Below are 21824 nucleotides of genomic sequence, written 5' to 3'. Positions count from 1 at the left end.
CTTTGTGTGTTAAGTGGTCTGATAGTCATGGGAATACCTCTCTTTGTGCGTGCGTGTGTTCGGACATATTTTTTTTTATCCACTGCCAAGCACAAAACACAACCCTTTCCGGTTTTATTGAAATTGTGAAGGGGAAAGTATACACGATCAGGAATTGGCTGAAATAGATTTCGATCGACTCTCGACTGGCCTATCAATAACCTAATGTATTATACCAACGTTTCTCAACTTATGGTCTGCTGGTCCACAGGCAGACTTGATTACAGTCAAATCTCGATAAGTTGAATATGCAACAGCCGACAAAAAAACCTTCAAGGTGTCGTTAGTTCGAATTATTGGAAATTCCGATTTCAGAGTGAAAACAAATATTAAAATAACAGCGCCATCCACGATTACCGTAATAGTAAAACATGTCAAACTATTGGAGATTCAAGTTTTTTAAATTTTTTAATTTTCAAAACTAATTTACTGGTATTTTCATTAGTGAATGAGAATATTAAGAAACAAACAAGACGTACATATACTGCATTATGGAAACCGGCGCATACACATGATATTCGTATAAATAAAAAGATTCAGAAATAAAGTGTATACAACACTATTTTCTGCCAAAAAATGCAGTGATTTTTGACTATCTCTCTCTCTTTCTTGAGACAGTCATTCATTTTTTGCTATCAGACAAATGAACGTGCTAAAATTCTATTGATTGAATTTTTTTGCTGAATGCTAAATTCTATTGCTAAATGCTGAATTTTTTTGCTGAATGCTAAATTCTATTGCTAAATGCTGAATTTTTTTGCTGAATGCTAAATTCTATTGCTAAATGCTGAATTTTTTTGCTGAATGCTAAATTCTATTGCTAAATGCTGAATTTTATTACTAAATGCTGAATTTTATTACTAAATGCTATTTTTTGAATTTTTCTCATTCCCGAAAACTTCGACTTCAAGGAAGAAAATTTCGAGTTAAGGAAAGATTTTAGCACTAAAATACGGAAATGTTCGGGGGGCTGAGCGAAAACTTCGACTTAAAGAAATATTCGAGTTATCGGAGTTCGACTTATCTCGAATTGACTTTATTTTAATTCTAACTAAATGAAAAATGTTTCTATTGATATTAGTAACATACTTATAGGTTCAAATAAAAATTAGACCTTCATACTTAGGGTAACCACATCTAATCGAAGAAAATGCTGAAAATCGTAACATTAAATATGAAGTAAGTTGTAATGAAAAAAAATTGAACTTATGACAAATTTGCTAAAATTGTTGAAGAGTCGGGAAATAAAGGACTGCAGCAAATCGCAGAAAACGAAAATGCATTTCATGGAAAAAAAAATCATTATCACTGGGGATCACTTTCATTATGAGAAACTGATCTGAAATACGGCAAAATACGAGACAATGCCAATTATTACCAAAAACGTTGCCATAAGTCGGTAAAACTACCAATTCTTGCTGAAATGGCTGAAAATTATGAATCAATGTGACAAAATATGTAAGATCTAAGAGAGATGAGTATTTATATTTTTAGCAAAATTATCATAGTATAATTTATATTTAATGAAAGTTATCTTCATTCACACACCATTTTAAGTAAAGATCACAAATTCGAATAAGCTTCGCGTGGAAAAAAACGGGACAATTGCATGAAATCGGAACGGACAAAAGAACAGGAATATCCCGTAAAAGTAGAGATGCATTGTCACGCTACTCATTCTGTAAGTTAGAGGTCCGTCGAATTGTCTCAAATATTTTACTGGTCCTTGGATTCAGAAAGGTTGAGAAACGCTGTGTATAATACCGTTTCTGAAACCACCTGTTTATCCAATCATAATGCACAAAGAATGAATTACGCACAAATTACAATCGAACCCTCTCCTTCCTGGCATGTGCTTTCAAAACACCTGTATGTTGCTGATGACAAATTGGTGTATAAACTCTCTCTCTCTCTATATATATAGATATATCCCCCTACCCTCTCTTCCTCTATTTTCTTTTAAGGTATGTAGAACGTCTGAATTGAAGTTTGCTTTTGATTACAATGAATTCGGAGGCGGCTGGAATTTCACGCGATAGAAGTGTAACTTCTAGGTTTTTAAATGTTAAATCCTACTTCTAACCCAGTTAGAATCTTCCAAACTAGATTGTGCTAGCTGAAATGTGTTTTTTTTTACTTTTGATTCCTAGTATCATTTACAGGTTAAACGGGCGTTTAATGTTTTTGGAACTCTAATGAACTTTCGAAAAAGTTGCGAAATGATGCAAGTTTGTTTTTGTTAACTGCAATTATTTTATTCCCTAATTTTTGCTAATGTAAATTTTCATCCTGTAATGTAATGTAAGTTTTTGTCTGTAATTTTTCATCGATTTTGAATTTATAGTAAATGCCGAATTATCACTTTCAATAAGTTCTGGAGAGTTACTTAAATTAAATTTCATTTTCATTAATGCATGATTTTCACATCACTCATCTATACCAAATTACTGGGGATCAAGAGATGTCGCAAGTGTATACGCATTCCGTGAGTGCTCGGCCCTACCTTTATATATCTGATTTCGAATTCTGAATACTAAGCTCAGAACGGTTTTACAAAATACTGTGAACACCCGCTCTGATACCACAGAGGGCTCCAAAATTATAAGCTTTCAGTAGTTATGTAATTACGTCTTTCATAAATGCTGAATTTTCATCGATTCTGAAACTATTTGTCTCATTAATTGATTTTTTTTGTTGACTGCATTATTTTTGATTCCTTAATTTTTGCTATAATTTTTCATCAATTTTGAATCTATAATAAATGACGAATTATCCCTTTCAATAAGTTCTGGAATTACTTCTTAAATTAATTTCCATTTTCATAAATTTGTTGTTTTCTATGGGTTCACCTTAAATCACTCGTTTATGAGACGCCTGTGAACACACCGGAGGATCTCATAGCGCGGATTGTCGTCGCTGCGGTCGACACCAAAAGCATACCCGCTATCGTCGAGCGCGTCTGGGAATCGTTTTTACGTCATTGTAGACTGTGCAATGACGTCAGCGGCCACCACTTCAAACAACTCTTGTAATAATTAATCAACTAAATCTTTTAGTAGTTATTATTGTGCTTTTTGTCGTTCCAGCGTGACGTCAAAACCTGCATACGTTTTTCGCGATTTTCACCCTCTCAGTGTGGTTTGCGACACCATGTTCCATTGCAATTTTTTTCCCTCTTGATGCCTACTAACAACCCTCTGAGTTTGTCGGTCCATTAACAGAACACCCTGTATAAAGGGTTCTGCGAGAAGTTTTCTTTGTTGGAAACCTTTGTACTACTAGAATATGACTTTTTCTCCAACGAGACGACTTCATCTTAGTAGAAGTTCTAGAAAATCAGTCCAACACTCATATTTCCAAGCACAGGCCTCACCGGCTCGTCACCCAAGCAGAGCCGCCGTTAGGGGTGTGCAACAGGGGCGGTCGCACCGGGCCCTAGGTTTAGGAGGCCCCATACTAACGGTAGAATTTCTTTAAAAATTCTGAATTTTCATCAGTTTTAAAATTCTGAATTTTCATCAGTTTTAAAATTCTGAATTTTCATCAGTTTTAAAATTCTGAATTTTCATCAGTTTTAAAATTCTGAATTTTCATCAGTTTTAAAATTCTGAATTTTCATCAGTTTTAAAATTCTGAATTTTCATCAGTTTTAAAATTCTGAATTTTCATCAGTTTTAAAATTCTGAATTTTCATCAGTTTTAAAATTCTGAATTTTCATCAGTTTTAAAATTCTGAATTTTCATCAGTTTTAAAATTCTGAATTTTCCTGAATTTCATCAATTCCGGAATTCTCAATTTTCATCAATTCTAGAATTTCCAATTTTCATCAATTCTAGAATTCTCAATTTTCATCAATTCTAGAATTCTCAATTTTCATCAATTCTAGAATTCTCAATTTTCATCAATCCTAGAATTCTCAATTTTCATCAATTCTGGCATTTTGAATTTTGATCACTTTTGGAATTCTAATTTTAATTAGTTCTGGAATTATTTCTTTTATTTATTCTCAATTTTCATGGGTGCTGTCACTTATTTTTCATGTTTTTCATTCATCGATTTTGAATTTATTACTTTTCAGACAATCTCTTTCATTGGGCCCTAATTTTAATTGGTTGTGGAATTATTTCTACCATCAATTTAAAATTTTCACAGTTCGAAATTTTCATGAATTTTTTTTTGTTAATTTACATTTAATTTTGTCTGTATTTTTTTGTATAGATGGTTTATGCATCTGTATATATTTTGTAAAAATCTATGAATGTGTTTGGATGCCGATTCCCCGGTCCCACAGAATGTAAAAAATCGGGGCTAAGGGACCCCAAAAATAATTTGAACTGCTTCGAAATACGGGACATTGCTAATTATCGCCAAAAATGATGCCGAAAGTAAGAAAAATTGCCAACTCGCGCTAAAATCCCAGAAAAGTCGCTAATCGAGGAAAATGAAGCGCCACTTCAAATTGTAGTGAATTAAAAAAAAAAATACGACAAGTTTTTAACAATAAATTTGATTTATATATATTAAAAAAAAAAAAAAATATGTGAAATAAATATTCTTATTTGTTGTCGTAATTATCGTAATGTAATTTCTGAATTGGGAAGATAATTTTAATCGTTGATTTGAAGAATAGAGGTCAAGTCGGCTTCGTTGAAAATACGTGAAAAACCACGATATATTTGCAAAAAAAGTCGGGACAATCCCAGCAAATGCGGGATGTATGGTCACCCTACATTACAGTGAAAAAAGGGGGAACATTATTTTTCCTTTGTTATTGCTGGTAAGTCGAAGAAAGAAATTTCTCTGTCTCTTGCCATGATGTGACAATATTACCATATTTTTTGACGACTTCTGAAGTGGCATAATGCACTTGGCCCCCCCTCTCGAATAAGTGGGTTGTGGCCCAGAGTTTCATTGGAAGCGATGCCGCCCTTACCAGATGCGGGGCCCTGTGCGAAAATAATGACAGGGTCCTTTAGCCCCGATTTTTTTATTCTGCGAGAGAGAGAAGAATCAGAAAATGAAAATCCGGAATAAATACAAGAAATAATTTTAGAATTCATGAAATTTTAGAATAAATGAAAGAAACAGTTTTTCAGAATTGATGAAAATTTTCAGAATTGCAGAATTAATGAAAATTTAGAATAAATGAAGATATAATTCCAGAATTGATCAAAATTCAGAATTTCAGAATTAGTGAAAATTTAGAATAAATGAAAGAAATATATTTTAAAATTGGTGAAAATTTTTAGAATAAATGAAACAAATAGTTTCAGAATATGGATGAAAATTCTCAGAAATGCAGAATTGATGAAAGTTCAGAATTGATGAAAATTCAGAATTTATTAAAAAAAACAATTCCAGACATGGTAAAAATTCAGAATCTATGAAAGAAAAAAACTATTCCAGAATCATTACTATGCATATGACAATGCAGAATTCCAAAATTGATGAAAATTCAAAATTTATGAAAGAAATCATCACCGTAAATGCAGGGACCGGTGTCGCAGACCCCTAAGGGCGGCTCTAATTGGGGAATTTTTTTTTCCTTGACGTGTACTATCACTTCTATCTCATTCTGGCGTTAGAATTCAGGGACACCCTGTATGTAAATGATTGCAATACAAAACAGTTACCTTGGCTGGGTACAGAAATGTTCCCGTGAAGTCCGATCCGTGCAAATTTTTCACTTCACACGTGTAGATGCCCATGTCTGTCCATTCAATGCTTCTAATCACTAAATCTCCATTGTCCAACACCTGATGATGGAAAGACTCTTGTCATTTCGGATATTATTGGCATAAAACTGTATGTTGGTAGTAACGTAGATGAAAAACATCCACACAGAACCGGTGCTTACCTGGTACTTTTCTGAATCATTTATTATGGGTAGTTCATCTGGCCCGATCCATGTGATTTTAGGTTGAGGCTCACCATTTGAACGGCAAAAAAGTTGGACGTCATTTCCAATCAGTTCCAAACGGTTATGAGTCCACATATGAATTCTTGCTGGTGCACCTACCAAATAAAACGTTGCAAATTTAAACGTTTAGTTAAACATAAATTTTTATTAAGGAAACAGTTATTTTCCGGATATTATGCTGAGGTGAGCTCGGAAAGAAAAGTCATTACGTCTCCGCCGGGACTCGAACCCAGGCCTCTTGCATACCGGGCAAGCATGCTGCCATCTACACCACTGGAGACACATGAATCTGCCTTCCTGATTTCACGCACTGTGTCGTGAGGCGCTGAAGTAGAGGCATTAGTAGCCTCTCTTAACTTCAGGAAATGGCCCCCGGGTGGGACGGTTTAGAGAGATATAGATGGCTTCTTTCTCAGCCAGAGATATCAAGGAAACAGTTATTTTCCGGATATTATGCTGAGGTGAGCTCGGAAAGAAAAGTCATTACGTCTCCGCCGGGACTCGATTTCCCAGGGGCCTGGGTTCCGAGTCCCGGCGGAGACGTAATGACTTTTCTTTCCGAGCTCACCTCAGCATAATATCCGGAAAATAACTGTTTCCTTGATATCTCTGGCTGAGAAAGAAGCCATCTATATCTCTATAAATTTTTATTATTTCGCATGTATGTATTTTTGCTATTTTTTCGCGATAGAGCATTTTTTCGTGATTTTCAGTAATTTTGAGACATTTGTTTTTATAATTTTCAGAATTTAAGACATATTTTCATAGTTTAGGCATTATTTGGCATATTTCAGCAAAACAATGAAGACGGAATTTTTTTCCCAAGCTCACTCTTTACTAGCTTCATTTCCCCACATTGGCAATTTTTCTGACCATATTAGCAATAATTGACAATTTTACTTACATTTGGCATCGTTTTTGGCAATGACTGGCAGTTTTTTGTAATTTCCTCTAATATGTCCAATCTATTTATAAAGGCGTATTTTAGGTTTTTGCGGCATATTCTAAGTGTTTTTAGGTCATAAATGCATGTTTTATTGAGCATATTCCGTCGGTTTTAGGTCATAAAAATCCTAGTTTTAGTTATTATTAATCCCCTTTACGATCACGGACGAAATATTTCGTCACCAAATATTTAACACCAGTGGAATAAATTCAATGTTCACCTCTCTGTATTTTCTTTCCCCTCTCTCCTCACCCCTACGAAGCTTTATTGTAACCCTGTGAACCGAAGTTGTTTTTATCCTCCCCGTTTTTGCCTACACTAATGTTAGTTTCCCTCCCTCCATATATAATGTGCCTTTCTACTATTTACATGTAAGAGAAAGAGAAAGAGAACACACACGTAGGGTGAGGGTGAAAAGAGAAATCTCTACTGTATACTCTTTTATCAACTTTATCTATATTATACAGTTTCTACTTTTGTATTAATTTTTCCTTTCATTTCTTCTATTTTTCCTTTCATTTCTTCTATTTTTCCTTTAATTTCTTCTCCCTTTTTTCTAACGTGCGGTTAGTTTAGGACAAGGTTACCAGATTTATCGTCTCAACACGTCAAACAGAGATTTGACATTCAAATTTGTTACCGAAAACCTGTACGTGAACGGGTCGAAAGCTTTAAGCTGAAAATTTAAGACTATTATATAGTTTCCCATTAAAGGTTTTTATGCGTAACCTACTGATGATGGCGTGAGGGATTTCTGATCAATAGAAGTAAAACTATTTGTTTCAATTGCATATCTCGTGTATGCCTCTAGGGGCGGGACAGCAATATGTGATTGATTGATTGATCTCGTAAAATAGTAAATAGAAGCATACATTTTTTGTGCGTGTTTTATGAACATGATTGAGGACCTGGAAGGTGACGCCAAACAAATTCATAATATGCAAACAAGTTCGATGATGAAACACCAGGTCTAAGATCTTTTATCTCAGGGGTGGCCAATTTCTTTCTGTTCAAGGGCCAGCATAACGGTCAGCTACAGCGTCGCGAGCGGCATTAGAGGTTTCATTACGGAGTATAAGCCGCACTAGAGTAAAATGACTTTTCTTTCTTTCTTTCAAACCGAGCATAATTCAGCTCTATCGCCATGGGCAGTACTGATAGATTACTATTTAGTGAGTTGGGCCGGTCGGAACTGTAAGTGTGTGTACCTAACATTCTGAGTGCGTATCTAGTGTTGCGTCTGATTTTTCAGTGCCGCCATCTATATTTAAAAACCGAAGTGACTGAAGTGTAGTGATTGAATATTTATACCGTTTGTAGGCTTGTTGTTCTCTGCGGCGAGACTTTTTAACGGGGAGATCGTCTCGCATTAATAAAATGACCCAGAAAACTTGCAGATTTGTTATACGCCAGAGGCGGCCAACAGCTATCCCGCGGAAATAATTTACTATGTTTCTAACCACTAGCCTTTCCACACTAATCATGGGTGGAAATACAGGGGGTAGGAGGGATTGCCCCCTCCCCCCAGCGTCAAAGGGGAGAAGACATCCAATGTACATGAGTATATATGAATTAACATCATCATCATCGTCATCGTCATCATCATCATCATCATCATCATCATCCCCCAAGCAATCATCATCGCTCGCCCCTTCCCCCCCCCCCCACTAGACTTTCAAGTCCATCTTTGTCTATAACACTAATTGTTCATAAAGTTTTGTTATAAACACTTTCTTTTACATTATTCCCCCCTCTCGTTGGACAAGTTGCCTGTTGTATCTAAATGCGTATTTGGTGTTCTGGACGCCAAATTAATGGCACCTCGAAACTTCAACCGACTAAGCTACGCAGAATTTGAGCAAAATGTGTCATATTTGATGGTGGGTTGATGTTACGGGCCGTTGACCAAGAAACTTCCACACAGTTACACGATAATTTCTGAAAACGGAGAAGCATTAATCTCTGAATCTCTACATGGCTGGTTGGTGACATTCCTCGTTGTGCTAGACCAGTGGTGGCCAACTTCTTTCTGTTCAAGGGTCAACATAAAGATCAGCTGCAGCGTCGCGAGACGCATTACGGGTGTCACTCTGGTGTACCAGTAAAATCAAAGACCCGAGAAACTCGCACATTTGCATACGCTATAAGTAGTAAGATAAAACACGGGCAATTTAGTCACTGCAGTCATTGTATTCCCTTTCATCTTCATAAGCAATTTCATTGCAACCATATGAACAATGAACTTGTTAGCCAGATGTTTCCAGACGTTAATGCATCAAAAATTAGTTTCTTCTGCAAATTATTTCAACCAGGGCCGTAACTAAGATCTTTGCCGCCCCCAAAATTTTAAAATTCAATATATATATATAACGGTGTTCTTTGTTTCTACCTGAAAGTGCCGCTCCCCAAATTTTGCCACTAGGGGCAGTTGCCCCCATCTAGTTACGGCCCTGATTTCACACAATTCGTTCGCAGTTTGAACTTTACAAATAACACATTCATTCCAATTTTTCTTCAATTATTATTTTGACAAAATAGGCAATTTTGCAATCGAGGTGGCAGAAAAAAATAGGAAAAAAAATAATAATAAATAGCCCACGTGCAGCAATTTGTGTTTGAAAAGGCAGTATGGCGATAACGCAGTAATTTATTTTCGTACTAACAATTATGAATATAAGTAATTTTCCCCTGAAATAATGATCACAAATTTGATTCAACACCTTGTAATTTATTAATTTTAATTTATTAATTTTAATTTATTAATTTTAATTTATTAATTTTAATTTATTAATTTTAATTTATTAATTTATTTTTACCTTGTCGAGGGCGCACAAAATCACCTCGCGGGCCAGCTGTTGCCCATCCCTGATATAGGGGTGTGTGTTTTGCGTATTTTTTTTCTGAATGAGGATTTTATACAAAATATTACCTTAGTCGCGCGTGTAGAAGGAATGATATTTGGCGCTTGATGCAATAACAATCACTTAATAGCTATTCTCTTCTCCGGAGAAGAGTAAACGAGTTTCGTAGGATCTCTCCAATGGTACGATTATTGTTATTTCAGGGGAGTCCGAACATATTTTGATAATTCTTATCCTTCATCCGTATTTTCATGTTTCCGTAATTATTATTATTATTACTTTTTAAGACTAAGAAAAAGAATTATAATGTTCATCCATCGATTTTCTTGAGCAGTTTTTCCTGGTTACGACAATGTGGCTGGAGGGAAGAAAATAAATCAGTTTGTATTAATAATTATTGTATATAATAGAGAGTGTTTGTATATTAGCAATAGTGGAAGAGTATTAAGGAAGAGTTCAGACGTCATTATAGCGTATAGAACCTTTTTTACTCGTTTTTACTCTATAATTCATATGGTGGAGTCCCATCCGTAGGCCACTTCTTTCAATTTATTTATCAGATCTATTTATTAACTTTATTGTCCTGGAGCTGCAGCGGTTCTCAAACTTTATTGACTCGCGGAGTCCTTTTTATTATACGATATCTATGCCAGAGCCCCGTGGCCTTTTTTTCAAATCAAATTTACTGATTTATTTCATTTATCGAGTGGCAGCAGAGTTCTTGGGAAGTGCACACGGAGCCACAAGGGTGTAGAAATGGTCAAGCGACTTTCTCCAAAGGGTTTTAATCTCATTTTGAGATTTCAGAATGTGTTAACCATATGAATAAAAATTAATTTGCAATAATTACCAAATGATTTTTTAGATAAGCACAAAGCGGTTGGTTCCTGTTGAGGAGAATCGGAGACTGACATTTGAGTGCTTTGACTTTCTCTGTGGAAAGCGTTCTCCGCTACGCAAGTGTAAGTGCCCTCGTCCCTGGTACCAACACAATCCACAAATAAGCGAGAACGAGTAAAGCTGAGTCCCAGTGGAGGTAGTGTAACGGCAGCAGTATCTTCTGAGTCAGGATGTATTACATCGTATACACTCTGTTATGAAAAAAAGATTGCTTTACTATAATCATTCATTTCGAAACCCATTTCTAAAAGTAAATAAGAATCCGATAGTTCATCAAAAACTTCATTATAACCAATTTACAAAACTCGAGACAATTTTTCGAATTTACGTCTACAAAAATTTATTCCATGCCTAATGGAATCATAGAAATTAATTCTCATGAGTTTCGACATCACCGTTAACCCTTTAAGCGGCAATTAGAAATCACTAAACCCCCTTCGAAATGCCATATCATTTTTAGTGAAGTAGGCTCTCTTCCGATTTTCAGCTGGTGCAAATTAAGGGGTATAGCAAAAAGTTTTCCATCGAGAAATCCTCTTCACAAAATATTTGGGCTTGCCAATGCTAAAATAAGAGACCTTTATCGAGGTGAGATATCTCTCGTCATTGCCGCTTAAAGGTTTAAACAACTCTAAAATTAATATATTCATGACAACAGATCAAACGTAATTAGAATGTTTTCCCGAAATCATATTGGTTTAAAATATATTTTCGATCATTTTATATAATTAATCTATTAAAAATAGGAAATATTTGCTTTTGATGATTGTTAAAAATGAAAAACTGTATTGGAATAGAGTGTTTAATAATTAACCAACTACAGACGGCGTCCGTTACAACGACCTTGTGTTATAGTGACCGTTCCGTTACAATGATTGGTACCGATAAGTAACGAATTTTTCCATATAACCATCATCCTATTATGTTTTCCTTTCAATAGAACGATCACCCGATAAAATATGCGTTTTCGACGGAACGATGTAGTTATAATGGAGTAGTTATAACGAGCGTCGACGCGGTATGTTGTTTTGAAATACGCACTAGATAGCAATACTTTGTTATTCGACTACGTGATTTGTTGGTAATAGATTCCGTGCAAGTTTGACTATGTTGAAATGAATTTCCAAGATGGTTTACTCAAATAAACAATGGTTCTTGTAAAAACTTGCTATCAAACAAACCGAAAAGTCCTATTGATTATTTTCTGAAACATTAAGAAAAGCTTAAATTTAAATCAGAGAAGCTTAGAAGAATCTTCGATAGTCAAATCAAAGTTAATGGCTTTGAACATTAAAAACAGATTCTGCTGTCAAAGCTATGCTGGAAAACGAGTTGTATCACTAAATTTAATTTTAGTTTCTGTTTCATGCAAGATGGCGTCGCTTTATATCCCACTTCAGACGTTTTCCGGAACCATAAACAGCCAGTTTCTAGTATAGTTTATCTCGTTCGTATTTTTTTCTTTTTTAATAATTAACATAACACTACATTAACATGTACAGTTTTCAAACTGCAATAGTATTTTTTTTAGCAAATCACCTGAGGGATGCGTTTGCCGTCTTTCAGCCAATGTATAGTTGGTGGAGGGTTCCCGCCAGCTTCACATTCTAAAGTGACACTTTCCGTAAATCCAACTTCCAAAAGCTTTGGTGGAGCATTTTTTATTTTTAGAGTCGGAGCCAATTCCCTTTTCCTGGTTTCTTCATCTGGATTAAATAAAAACGCATACATGCAAACATTCAAACGAAATGGATACATAAAAGCATTTTGTATCATTGAACATAAACAATGTCGAGTCACATCAAAGTGATTAGAAGCGGAATAACAGTTTTGTGCAGTTTTGACATAGCCAGATGACCCGGAAGTGACATAATAAGATGCTGGAAGGTTACCACGTGTATCTGCAATCAAAGAGACTACATGCAGTTTATTCATTAGCTGTAGTTCAGAAGATGTTGATTAACCATTAGTATTCCTGAATATGCTCGATTAGGTGCAAGTTCGAAGAGGTAGCGGAACAGGAAAATACTCACAAATTTCGATCATGTCTTGCAACAATTTTCGGACCTTTCAGAGCCACATGACATGTTGTATTATGAAACGCCACGATGATAACAATCAATATTTATCGATGTACATGATCTGCAAAGATGAACCATAACGGTTAAAAGTGACTTTCAGAAGTACAGTATCCAGCCACCCGGAAATGGTGCACAACATTGGTTAGAAGTAGGGCTACTACACCAACTCTGGTCCTATCGCTATATTGTAATTTACTGCCATTAATGAGATGGGTTGGAAATAAAGGTGCTGTCTATCGGTGGTCGTCTCAAGCTCGTTAGGGAAAATACCTTCTTTATATCCTCCCTCGAGTTTGAAACTGGGACCATGACAGCAACCGTCAAGGTGGTAGACGAGCATCATACCACCACGCCATTCGGGCTAGAAGTAGGGCTGGTCCGATTAATTGACCAATTGTTAATTGCAGTTAACAATTTTAGTTGAATTATTCAACTCAATCAATCCAATTGAAGTTCGATTAAAATTTGAGTAAAAAATGAGTAATTCGACTTGATTTATTCAACGAAAACGATTAAATGTCCTAAATTATTGTACCAATATATAACATTTTCGATAAGTAATCATTTAAAAACATTTGATTCAATATTTTGATCAAACTTTTCGTCATCGGAAATAAGTCTATTCAACAAAAAATTGTGATAATTTCAGTTTCAAATTGAGTTAGATGGAAGTTTTAGAAGGCAAGAACAAAATTTATTGTCTCCACTATGAACAGTAGTTGTTTGTATTCTTGAAGTATATATCAGTTCCTCTCCTCGCAGGCACCATTTGGGAGGAGTTTGAAGGAAAACAAATAAGAGTATGATCAAAAGAAGTTTCGAAATCAGTGACAAACCTAAAATAATCGATTGAAAAAACCCCCACAAGATCCAAACGAAGAAATTCCAGGTTTTAACAAAAACCCATATGTTCAGCATCGAATATTAAATTGCTTCAAGTGGCAGCCTTTATTTCTTAGTCTATTTCTATACTTGTTTACATCTTGCGAATAGGTTCGTGAAATGAATAAATTACATTTTTATAGCATCAATTAATACATATAGTTACGAAAAATATTTGATTAAAATTCGATTAAAAAATTTTGATTAACCAGTTGTGAAATTTTAATCGATTATCAGTCTTAGAAGTAATGTTGCGATCACAAGCTTATTTCCTTTCAGCAATGATAATCGAGTTTTGTTCTCGAAGATCCATCACCTATTCCCCGCAGCTTGAAACTTGGCTAAGCAGACAGCAGAACCCTTCTAGATATTGCAAATACCTGGGTGTAATAATCTCTGCCGACCTCCGCTGGAACCTTCACGTTGATCATATTTTTCAAAAATTTCTCCAAAAACTTTCCTCCCAGTCTGTGAAACGTGGACCTCATACGCAAACTAATATAGACAAGTTAGCATGTATTCAAAATATTAGTCAACCCATTTATTTTTAACTGCTGATCTTCTGTCTCCATTACTGAGCTCAAGTGTCAACACAATATCCAACTGCTTTCCTCTCATAGACTCATCTCTCGATTAATTCTACTTTCCAAATCCTCCATTGCATTTTTAATACATCGACACTTTCCATATTCTAATTAAACCTTCACATTTTTCCGATAGACTTAACCATGGAAGAGTAGATCAACTTTTCGAGGAAGAGTAGTCATCAACGAATAAGGCAAATACATGAAAAGTACAAAATTTAAAATGCATTTCGATCAAAGGAAAAAAAATATTTAACCACTATCATGCTGACCGAGTATCCCACTTGGGTCGAATACCAAATCTCAACTCTCGGTTACACAGCGGAAAAAAAGTACGTCTGTTAACTTCAAACGTCGTGGTCAGAATGAAGCTGAGAGCCTGCGTGTGACAGTAATACTGCGTCCTGACTGGACCCTTGCGGAATGGAGCTACCTGATTGATCGTTTGTACCAATCAGGTAGCTCCATTCCCAAAACTTAATAGACTTAACCATCCCCAAAAACTGAAACCCATTTTTGCTTTCACAGACTGTTTCAAATCTAGTTTCTTCCCTTGAACTATACCGATCGGAACAACCTCCATCCAATATTGTTGATTGTACTACGATTTCCGATTTTACTTGTAACATCAACCATCACCTTTGTCATATTTCACCACCGCATTTTCTTGTGTAGGCCTCGTCCAAGCAATATTGAATAAATAAATAAATGGACCGATTTGGATACTGCCTTGAAAATTGAAGTCGTTTGCACCGAATAAACTTTGCTACCAAATGTATAGTTGTTATCAACCTGCTTTGGAGCACCATCTGCAACAGCGTCCGATATACTATCAATTTGGACAAAAGTCTGATAGCTCTTTGACTCATTTAGACAGTGGATTGCTCAACTGCAATGTGTCAGTCAGCCATACCGAACCTTCGTAGTCGATGTTTGCTACATCAATACCACTTGTTGCTCCACTGTCTCCGCTTTTGTTATTCGCAGTGGACCCGTTTACCTAGTTACAGTAAAGTTTAACGACAGCTCCACGCGAACGTAACATTTCAAAAAGCTGCTGAAATACTGCGATTTTTTTGGCTGGAGAACCGTCATCATTCTTTTTCGAAAATATTATGAATTGCTTGTATAATCTGTGACAATAAGAATTGATACATTTTTAAAATGCACACATCTCACCTTATACTCTTATTCACATGAAGCCAGCTAGCAACTCTTGACTTACTTTATCAGTGTGAAAAATAGGGGGGTATTCACAATGCTGTGACTCGACTGTGTATATTACACGATGAAAAAAAAAACCTACCATTTCTTTGTACCCGTATGGGAAGAGATCTTGAACTGAATACCTGCAAATAGATATATTCCAGTAAGAGAGTGAAATCTTAACAAAATTAATTAATTATTGTTCAAAAAACCAACTGAAAACTATAATATTTATGTTGCATTCAAAAAAAGAAGTTTCGAACAGCAGCGTAGCATGTCTCCCTCTTCGTGTTTTCAGAGCAATAAGTCGAAAAATACTGTTGCAGCAATGTTAGAAATTCATATAGCAGACAATGCGAATATGAATTACTGTATTATAGAGATTGAAAATGTGCAAGGGTGACATTCAAATGCGGCGTGAGTGTACATCCAGTTGCTACTTCAGATTTTCTCAAGAGGAAGAGGGGAATTTGAACCACAAAACTCTCCTTGCGAGTGCCAGTACATACAGTGTAAAAATAGCAGTGTATTACGATGTTTCAAGCGCAAGTTGGTTCAAGAGATTGTCGCAGTAGTAAAACTACCGAAAAAACATAGCAGTGTGTGAGTGTGGAGAAAACATCAATACTCAAAGTGATGATCAAAACCCTTTAAAATGCATTACCCGTTCTTTCCTTTACCGGCTTTACTGAGACACCGACCATTTTTGGTTGGTACACCATACTGAATTCAGTACAGGAAACATTTTACTGCCTCAAAATAAATTCTTTCTTCCAATATTTCTAATTATTATGAGTATGTGTAATCAACGTGATTGATGAACGAACAAAGTGGCATATTAGTAGTAATATGGCACTTTGGTTTAACATATAAACCATATTAGTAAATGTCAAACAACTGGTTATTACCTGTCTGGCTAAATTCTCATCAGAACTAATGTGTCTACATAATACCGATGGTATAATGACAGCTAATAGAAGTACATACATTATAATCATATGATATTAAGGACCTGAAATAGAAAGATAAAATATAAACGATAAATAAAAGATAAAATATAAACCACATTTTCCATGAAATGAACAAAAAAAGCTATGCCACTTGAAAGAACAGGATTTTGTGCTAATAAAGTGCCACACAGGGTGGGCAAACGGCATATTAAAAGGTAATTAAATCACAACCGTAAAGATAACAACAAGAATCATCGCTACGAGTAGATAAAACGTGTCCAAAGATCTGTATCTCTACGACCAATAGTTGATGTTATTATGTAGCGAGAGCATTTTACATATGTTCCAAATCGGAGCACATTAGACCATGAACTTGAAACCTTCAGACCAATTGCGAAAGACAGGGCGTTCAACACTAAGATCGTTGACGAAATAAGTAGAAAATTCTTGAAACCGGCACGAGGAATTGCCCTCTTGGTTATACAGTGCAGACAAGGAGACCCATAAAAGCAAGATTAAATCAACTCGATCGCTGTGTTAAGAATCAGGAATGTAAAAGATTGACCATCGCCACTCACTGTTGGGAAGAGGGCCATAGATTCAAATTTCAAAAAGCGAGAATTTTTTACCAAGTCCACAGTTGATTCAGAACGAAGACATATATTCGGGCCTTGAAAAATATACTAGTAAACGATAATAAATCTACACCGCCGATCTCAACACCATGGCTTAAATTCATTTCGAACGGGAATTTTAAGAAAATTCGAATAGGCAATCGGGTAGAGAGAGAGAGCACTATTCCGCAAGCACCCAATCAGGACACTGCATTAGTATCTCACGCAGGCTCACAGCTTCATACTGACCACGACGTTTGAAGTGAACAGACGTACTTTTTCCGCTGAGCAACCGAGAGTTAAGATTTGGTATTCAACCCAAGTGGGAAACTCGGTCAGCGTGACTAGTGGTTAAATATTTTTCCGCTGAAGACGCACCAATTGGTGTCGAAATGCATTAGGATTTTTGTATTTTCGTGTATTTGCCTTATTCGTTGGTTTCTTCTTAATATTCTTTGGCAAAGTTGATTAACTTTTCCATATTCAATATAGTTGATGGATAAAACGGGAAACAAAATTTCTGACGTCACGTCCGAATCGACTTGTTAAAACAGGTTCTTGACCTGTTTTTCTGGCCAGGTTCGCTCAACCACTTGCGCAAGCCGCTATGTTGCAAATAGTAGGCGTTACCAATTATCCACCGGATTTGACGTCATGCATTTTGTTTCACATTTTAATTGAAAACCATGGGTCGTACAGATATGGTTCTTTGAATATTTTTCGTCCACTTAAAGCAAGGGTTCTTGTTCCGCAAAGTTTATACGATTTTAAACTGTAATAAAAAACAAAATTGTTAAAACTTTTATCAAAATATGAAATAGATATTTGTTTAGAATGCATCAGCTTCAAAGAAATTATTTGCATACATTAAAGAATGCACACGTGATGTTTACGGTTATTTTATCTCTGCCGCATCTATAAAAATAAACTAAATAATTATTTTTGTTTCACAGTTAGCTGATAGCAGAGTAAAATTTTTGCGGATGTGTACGAAAAAAGAAATTTGACAATGCATTGTGCGTTAGATGTTTATTTTTTTTCTTCTGAATTTCAATAGAACTAAAATATTTCCTACTGTTTTGACGTGATCAGAATTGCAACTGTTGGAAAGAAATTTGAGAAAAAAAAGGGTTTCCCGAAAATATATAAATTCCTATTTCAGATGAAATTAAACTTTTTGTTTATGCATAAATTAATTGAATCTTGAACACGTAATTTTGAACATACTTTTTAGGGCTGAATGAAACATTTGTCATGGTGAATCTCAAATGAGGAAAATATTCTTTCGACCTACATGTAGATACCGGGGCACTTTTTTTATATATTTATTATCAAAGAAGGCGTTTACGCTGTAGGAGAATATCTGTAGTAAGAATATCTTATAGGTTTAGGTTCAAATATGACAGTTGTACTTTTGCATTCAATACAATGATTAATTTTAGGCTTTATTATAGTATGTATACGCACATACAGGATAGCCAAAAAGTCACTAGACTTTCCAAAAATGTATAAACGTTTTACAAACTGGGCAAGCATTCGATTTGCAGCGAAATGCATATATTAGAATTTTATACAAACTCCACAACAGGCAGAATGCCAACGAGGTGGCTGAAAAAAAGATGCTCATAGAAAATATAGTTGTCGAATATAGCTGATATTTGAAACTATATCAAAAATACCGCAAACCAATAAGAGCAATAAAAAAACAGTAATTATGATAAAATATAAATATACATACTGATCATTAAAAATTATGGTTATCTCATCTAAGTATTTATCAATACAAGCTTCTCAATTTATCCCAATATTTTTATCGTATTTCTTTTCAAACGTGTCAATCGTGTTAGAATTCAAAACTCGGGGAGTTAAGCTGTTCCATTTATTCACAACCCTATAAGATAAAAACTCCCTGTGATACCACAACCTAGAGTTCCCTCTTACCAATCGATACTGGTGTCTCCTTGTCGAAGCAGTTGATTGACGATGCATTAATAACTCATGGTCCATTTTATCCATCCAGTTGAAAATTTTGAACAATTCAACTATTCCCCCCCTCCCCCCTCCCGCCCCCGATACCTTGCGTTCTTTCAATGTAAACATATTCAAAAAATCAAGTCTTTCTTCATAACTCAATCCCCGTGTGTGCCACCAAAGACACGTGTAGCTCTTCTCTGCACACCTGCAACTAAGTCCTTGTCCCTCTGTAGGTTTATGGTTTCCAAAATCTTACAGCATACTCCAGTCCAGGACGAACTAAGTCTCGAAAAAGCGGAAGAATGACTTTAAGGGAACGTGAAGACACCTTTTTTAAAATAAAACCGAGCATTCTATTCGCTTTTATGAACACCGCTGAACAATGTTCAGAAAACCTAAGCAGCTCGTCAATGAAAATTCCCGAATCGGTGACCCTAGAACCTATCCGGAATAATAACACCATTCAACTCGTAAGAGAACCGTGGGTTGTTCGAACCAAAATGAGTGACCATGCACTTGTCAACGCTAAAGGCCATGCTCTAATGGTTAGCAATGCTGCAATCATATTCAAGTTCGTCTGGAGCCGCTCCCCTTCGCTTTGATTCCTGACTAACCCCCATAAGCTTCACGTCATCTGCGAATTTGCTCACAATCCCATCGAGCAATTTATTTGGATGCAAAGAAATTATGTAGTTGAAATTTCCCTGATAGGTGGTGTTTCTTCGTAATACTTCTTATATGGATACACAAATGGAATTATTAACCGTTTATTTATCCTCAAAACTTCAGTTTTCTGTTTTAGTTTATGTGTACGGAGGATCAGATGTGGATTAAGGTCGGTTGAGGCCCCGAAAGCAGAGGAAAACATTGGGCCCCTTAAAGGAGAAAAAAGTGTGAAGTAGGGGCTCTTCGGAGTCTTCAGAAGTTGGTGGAGGTCTGGTACACCCTTCCACAGCGGCTAAATCCGCCTCCGTGGACGATTTCCAGATGATGCCATTACGTTAAACTGGAATAGATATGGAAAACTTAAATTTTTGGTATTACTGCGAAATTTGTGATGATAGAAGTGTAGATTATGATAACCATTGATGTTGTTTACTTTCACGTCAAATATTTAACGTGAGATTGAATTGTCACCGTCTCACATAAGACTGATCAAGAAAACAATCACATATCGACTCTCATAGTCGGATTAATACCAAAGAAAGTTCATATTGCGAAGGCGAGGATAATCCGATAATGGACAGAATTATTTTCTTTCGACGAGAAAAGATCTTCTAAGATTATCTGGCCATTAATGCAAACGGATGGCATCGGACATTGGGATGAATAAGAAATACACGTATCTGTGGATTGGTATTCATCACGATTCCAAACGAACAAGAAAAGAAAGATTTCGCTGAAAAAAGCCCTCTTAAATTTATGTTAAGAATGAAAATGTAACTATTGTAAATATAAAACCACGACATTTCGAAGAAAATAATACCTTTTATCACATGAGATGACTCATTTCACAGTGAAATATATTTCGTGCTATCATTTAGGGGTTCAACATAATAATAACCGTTATTGGATACTATCTTAAATCGTATTACTCCATCATGTTCAACAGTCGAATGCTTTGAAATGCTACGCTTGCGCGCAACATGTTATCTTTTTGTTGTTATCATGTTGCATCGTGATTGCAGACCAGGGCTTTCAGAATGCACCAGAGCCAAAAAAATCACATATTGATGTATAGGAATTGGGCAAGCTAAAATCAAGAAAGTGGTACTGTTTATACTTTCGCAGAAACAATGGCCTCTTCAAGGGGGCTATTTAACGTTCTCGAATATGTGTAGAGGAGTTGCATCTTGCACCAACACTTGTTCCAAGGCATTGACATTTTGACCCGTTTGGTAATTTTGTTGTGGAATCAACATTTTGTTGAAAGAGCTTCAGTGGCTAAATAAATGCACGTTCCAAGTAATTAAATGCCACTGCCAAGGTCCTAAATAGGCCGGTTGACGAAGTGGCCGGCCAGATCGCAATTAGAAAATGCTTGGATCTCGGGCTTTGGCCAGCCAGTTCCTCGGTCAAAGTCCGATAACAAAAGACATGATTCGGGGTCATCACAGTCGGCGTATTTTTTCGTGATAATTATGTTCATGTCAGCTATTGCAGCCCTTCGAACCGCAGCCACGATGCGGTAATATTTTTTTTCTTGAATTTGACAGAAAAAAAAAACTATGTTTATATTATTATATAAATAGTTTTTTCATTCAAATTCCTCTTTTTTCCCCTTTCGTCACGTGCAGCTAATCCAATAGAGCTACTATATACAGGATGATTCAGAAAAGATGGGGGAAAACTTTAAGAGGTGGTAGTACACACAAAAACCAACAATTTTCTTCAAAGAATGCATGGTCTAAAATGAAATGCAAACGTGCTACGGGGCGCAGCATAGTAAAACCGAGCACACCAAGGCTACGGCCCATAGCTCGTGCGCTTGTAGTTGGCTGATCTGCCACCATCTCCAAAAAATCTCGTCTTCCACACCTGCTGTTCTGGCAGTCCTTGTACGAACCTGCATCAGACCCTGGAAGCAAGAAAGGATCCGGTTTCGCACGGCTGCCGATGCAAGCGCGAAAATGTTTTCGGATCGGGCTACCGCACGAGGGGAAAACGCTCACCGTACATTCGTGCTGCCACTGTGTTACTTCCGTTTGCAACTCCGTAAATGAAATGCATGTCTGCTTTTTCAATATTACTAAAGTGCGCCATTATCCCGTACGTTACAACTGTTAGAACGATTGAACTCTGGAATAACTTCACAGCCTTTTTACTCACTGTGACCCAGATTTGCGTACGGTTTGTTCCTCTTCCC

The 21824-nt window shown here is 36.1% G+C and overlaps 1 protein-coding gene across 1 annotated transcript in view; it reads right to left on the bottom strand.

Moving 5' to 3' along the window:
* The window catches only part of LOC149084925 (zwei Ig domain protein zig-2-like), a 30698-nt gene that overhangs the window by 1282 nt on the left and 7592 nt on the right, over nt 1-21824 (bottom strand). Inside the window, exons 2-7 of the mRNA XM_089233867.1 lie at nt 16329-16432; nt 15521-15563; nt 12207-12373; nt 10618-10858; nt 5898-6055; nt 5674-5796 (exon numbers count right to left, since the gene is read on the bottom strand). Of these exons, the coding sequence (XP_089089993.1) occupies nt 5674-5796; nt 5898-6055; nt 10618-10858; nt 12207-12373; nt 15521-15563; nt 16329-16418 (822 nt within the window). The 5' untranslated portion in view covers nt 16419-16432. The remainder of the gene's footprint in view (nt 1-5673; nt 5797-5897; nt 6056-10617; nt 10859-12206; nt 12374-15520; nt 15564-16328; nt 16433-21824) is intronic.

The sequence above is a fragment of the Pholcus phalangioides genome, unplaced genomic scaffold, assembly GCF_987345545.1.
Source record: "Pholcus phalangioides strain wild (caught in Gottingen) unplaced genomic scaffold, Ppha-v1.0 ptg000007l_1, whole genome shotgun sequence".
In the NCBI taxonomy this organism is placed as follows: domain Eukaryota; kingdom Metazoa; phylum Arthropoda; class Arachnida; order Araneae; family Pholcidae; genus Pholcus; species Pholcus phalangioides.
Note: the sequence above shows the minus strand (reverse complement) of the source record. Positions and strands in the feature narration are given on the sequence as shown.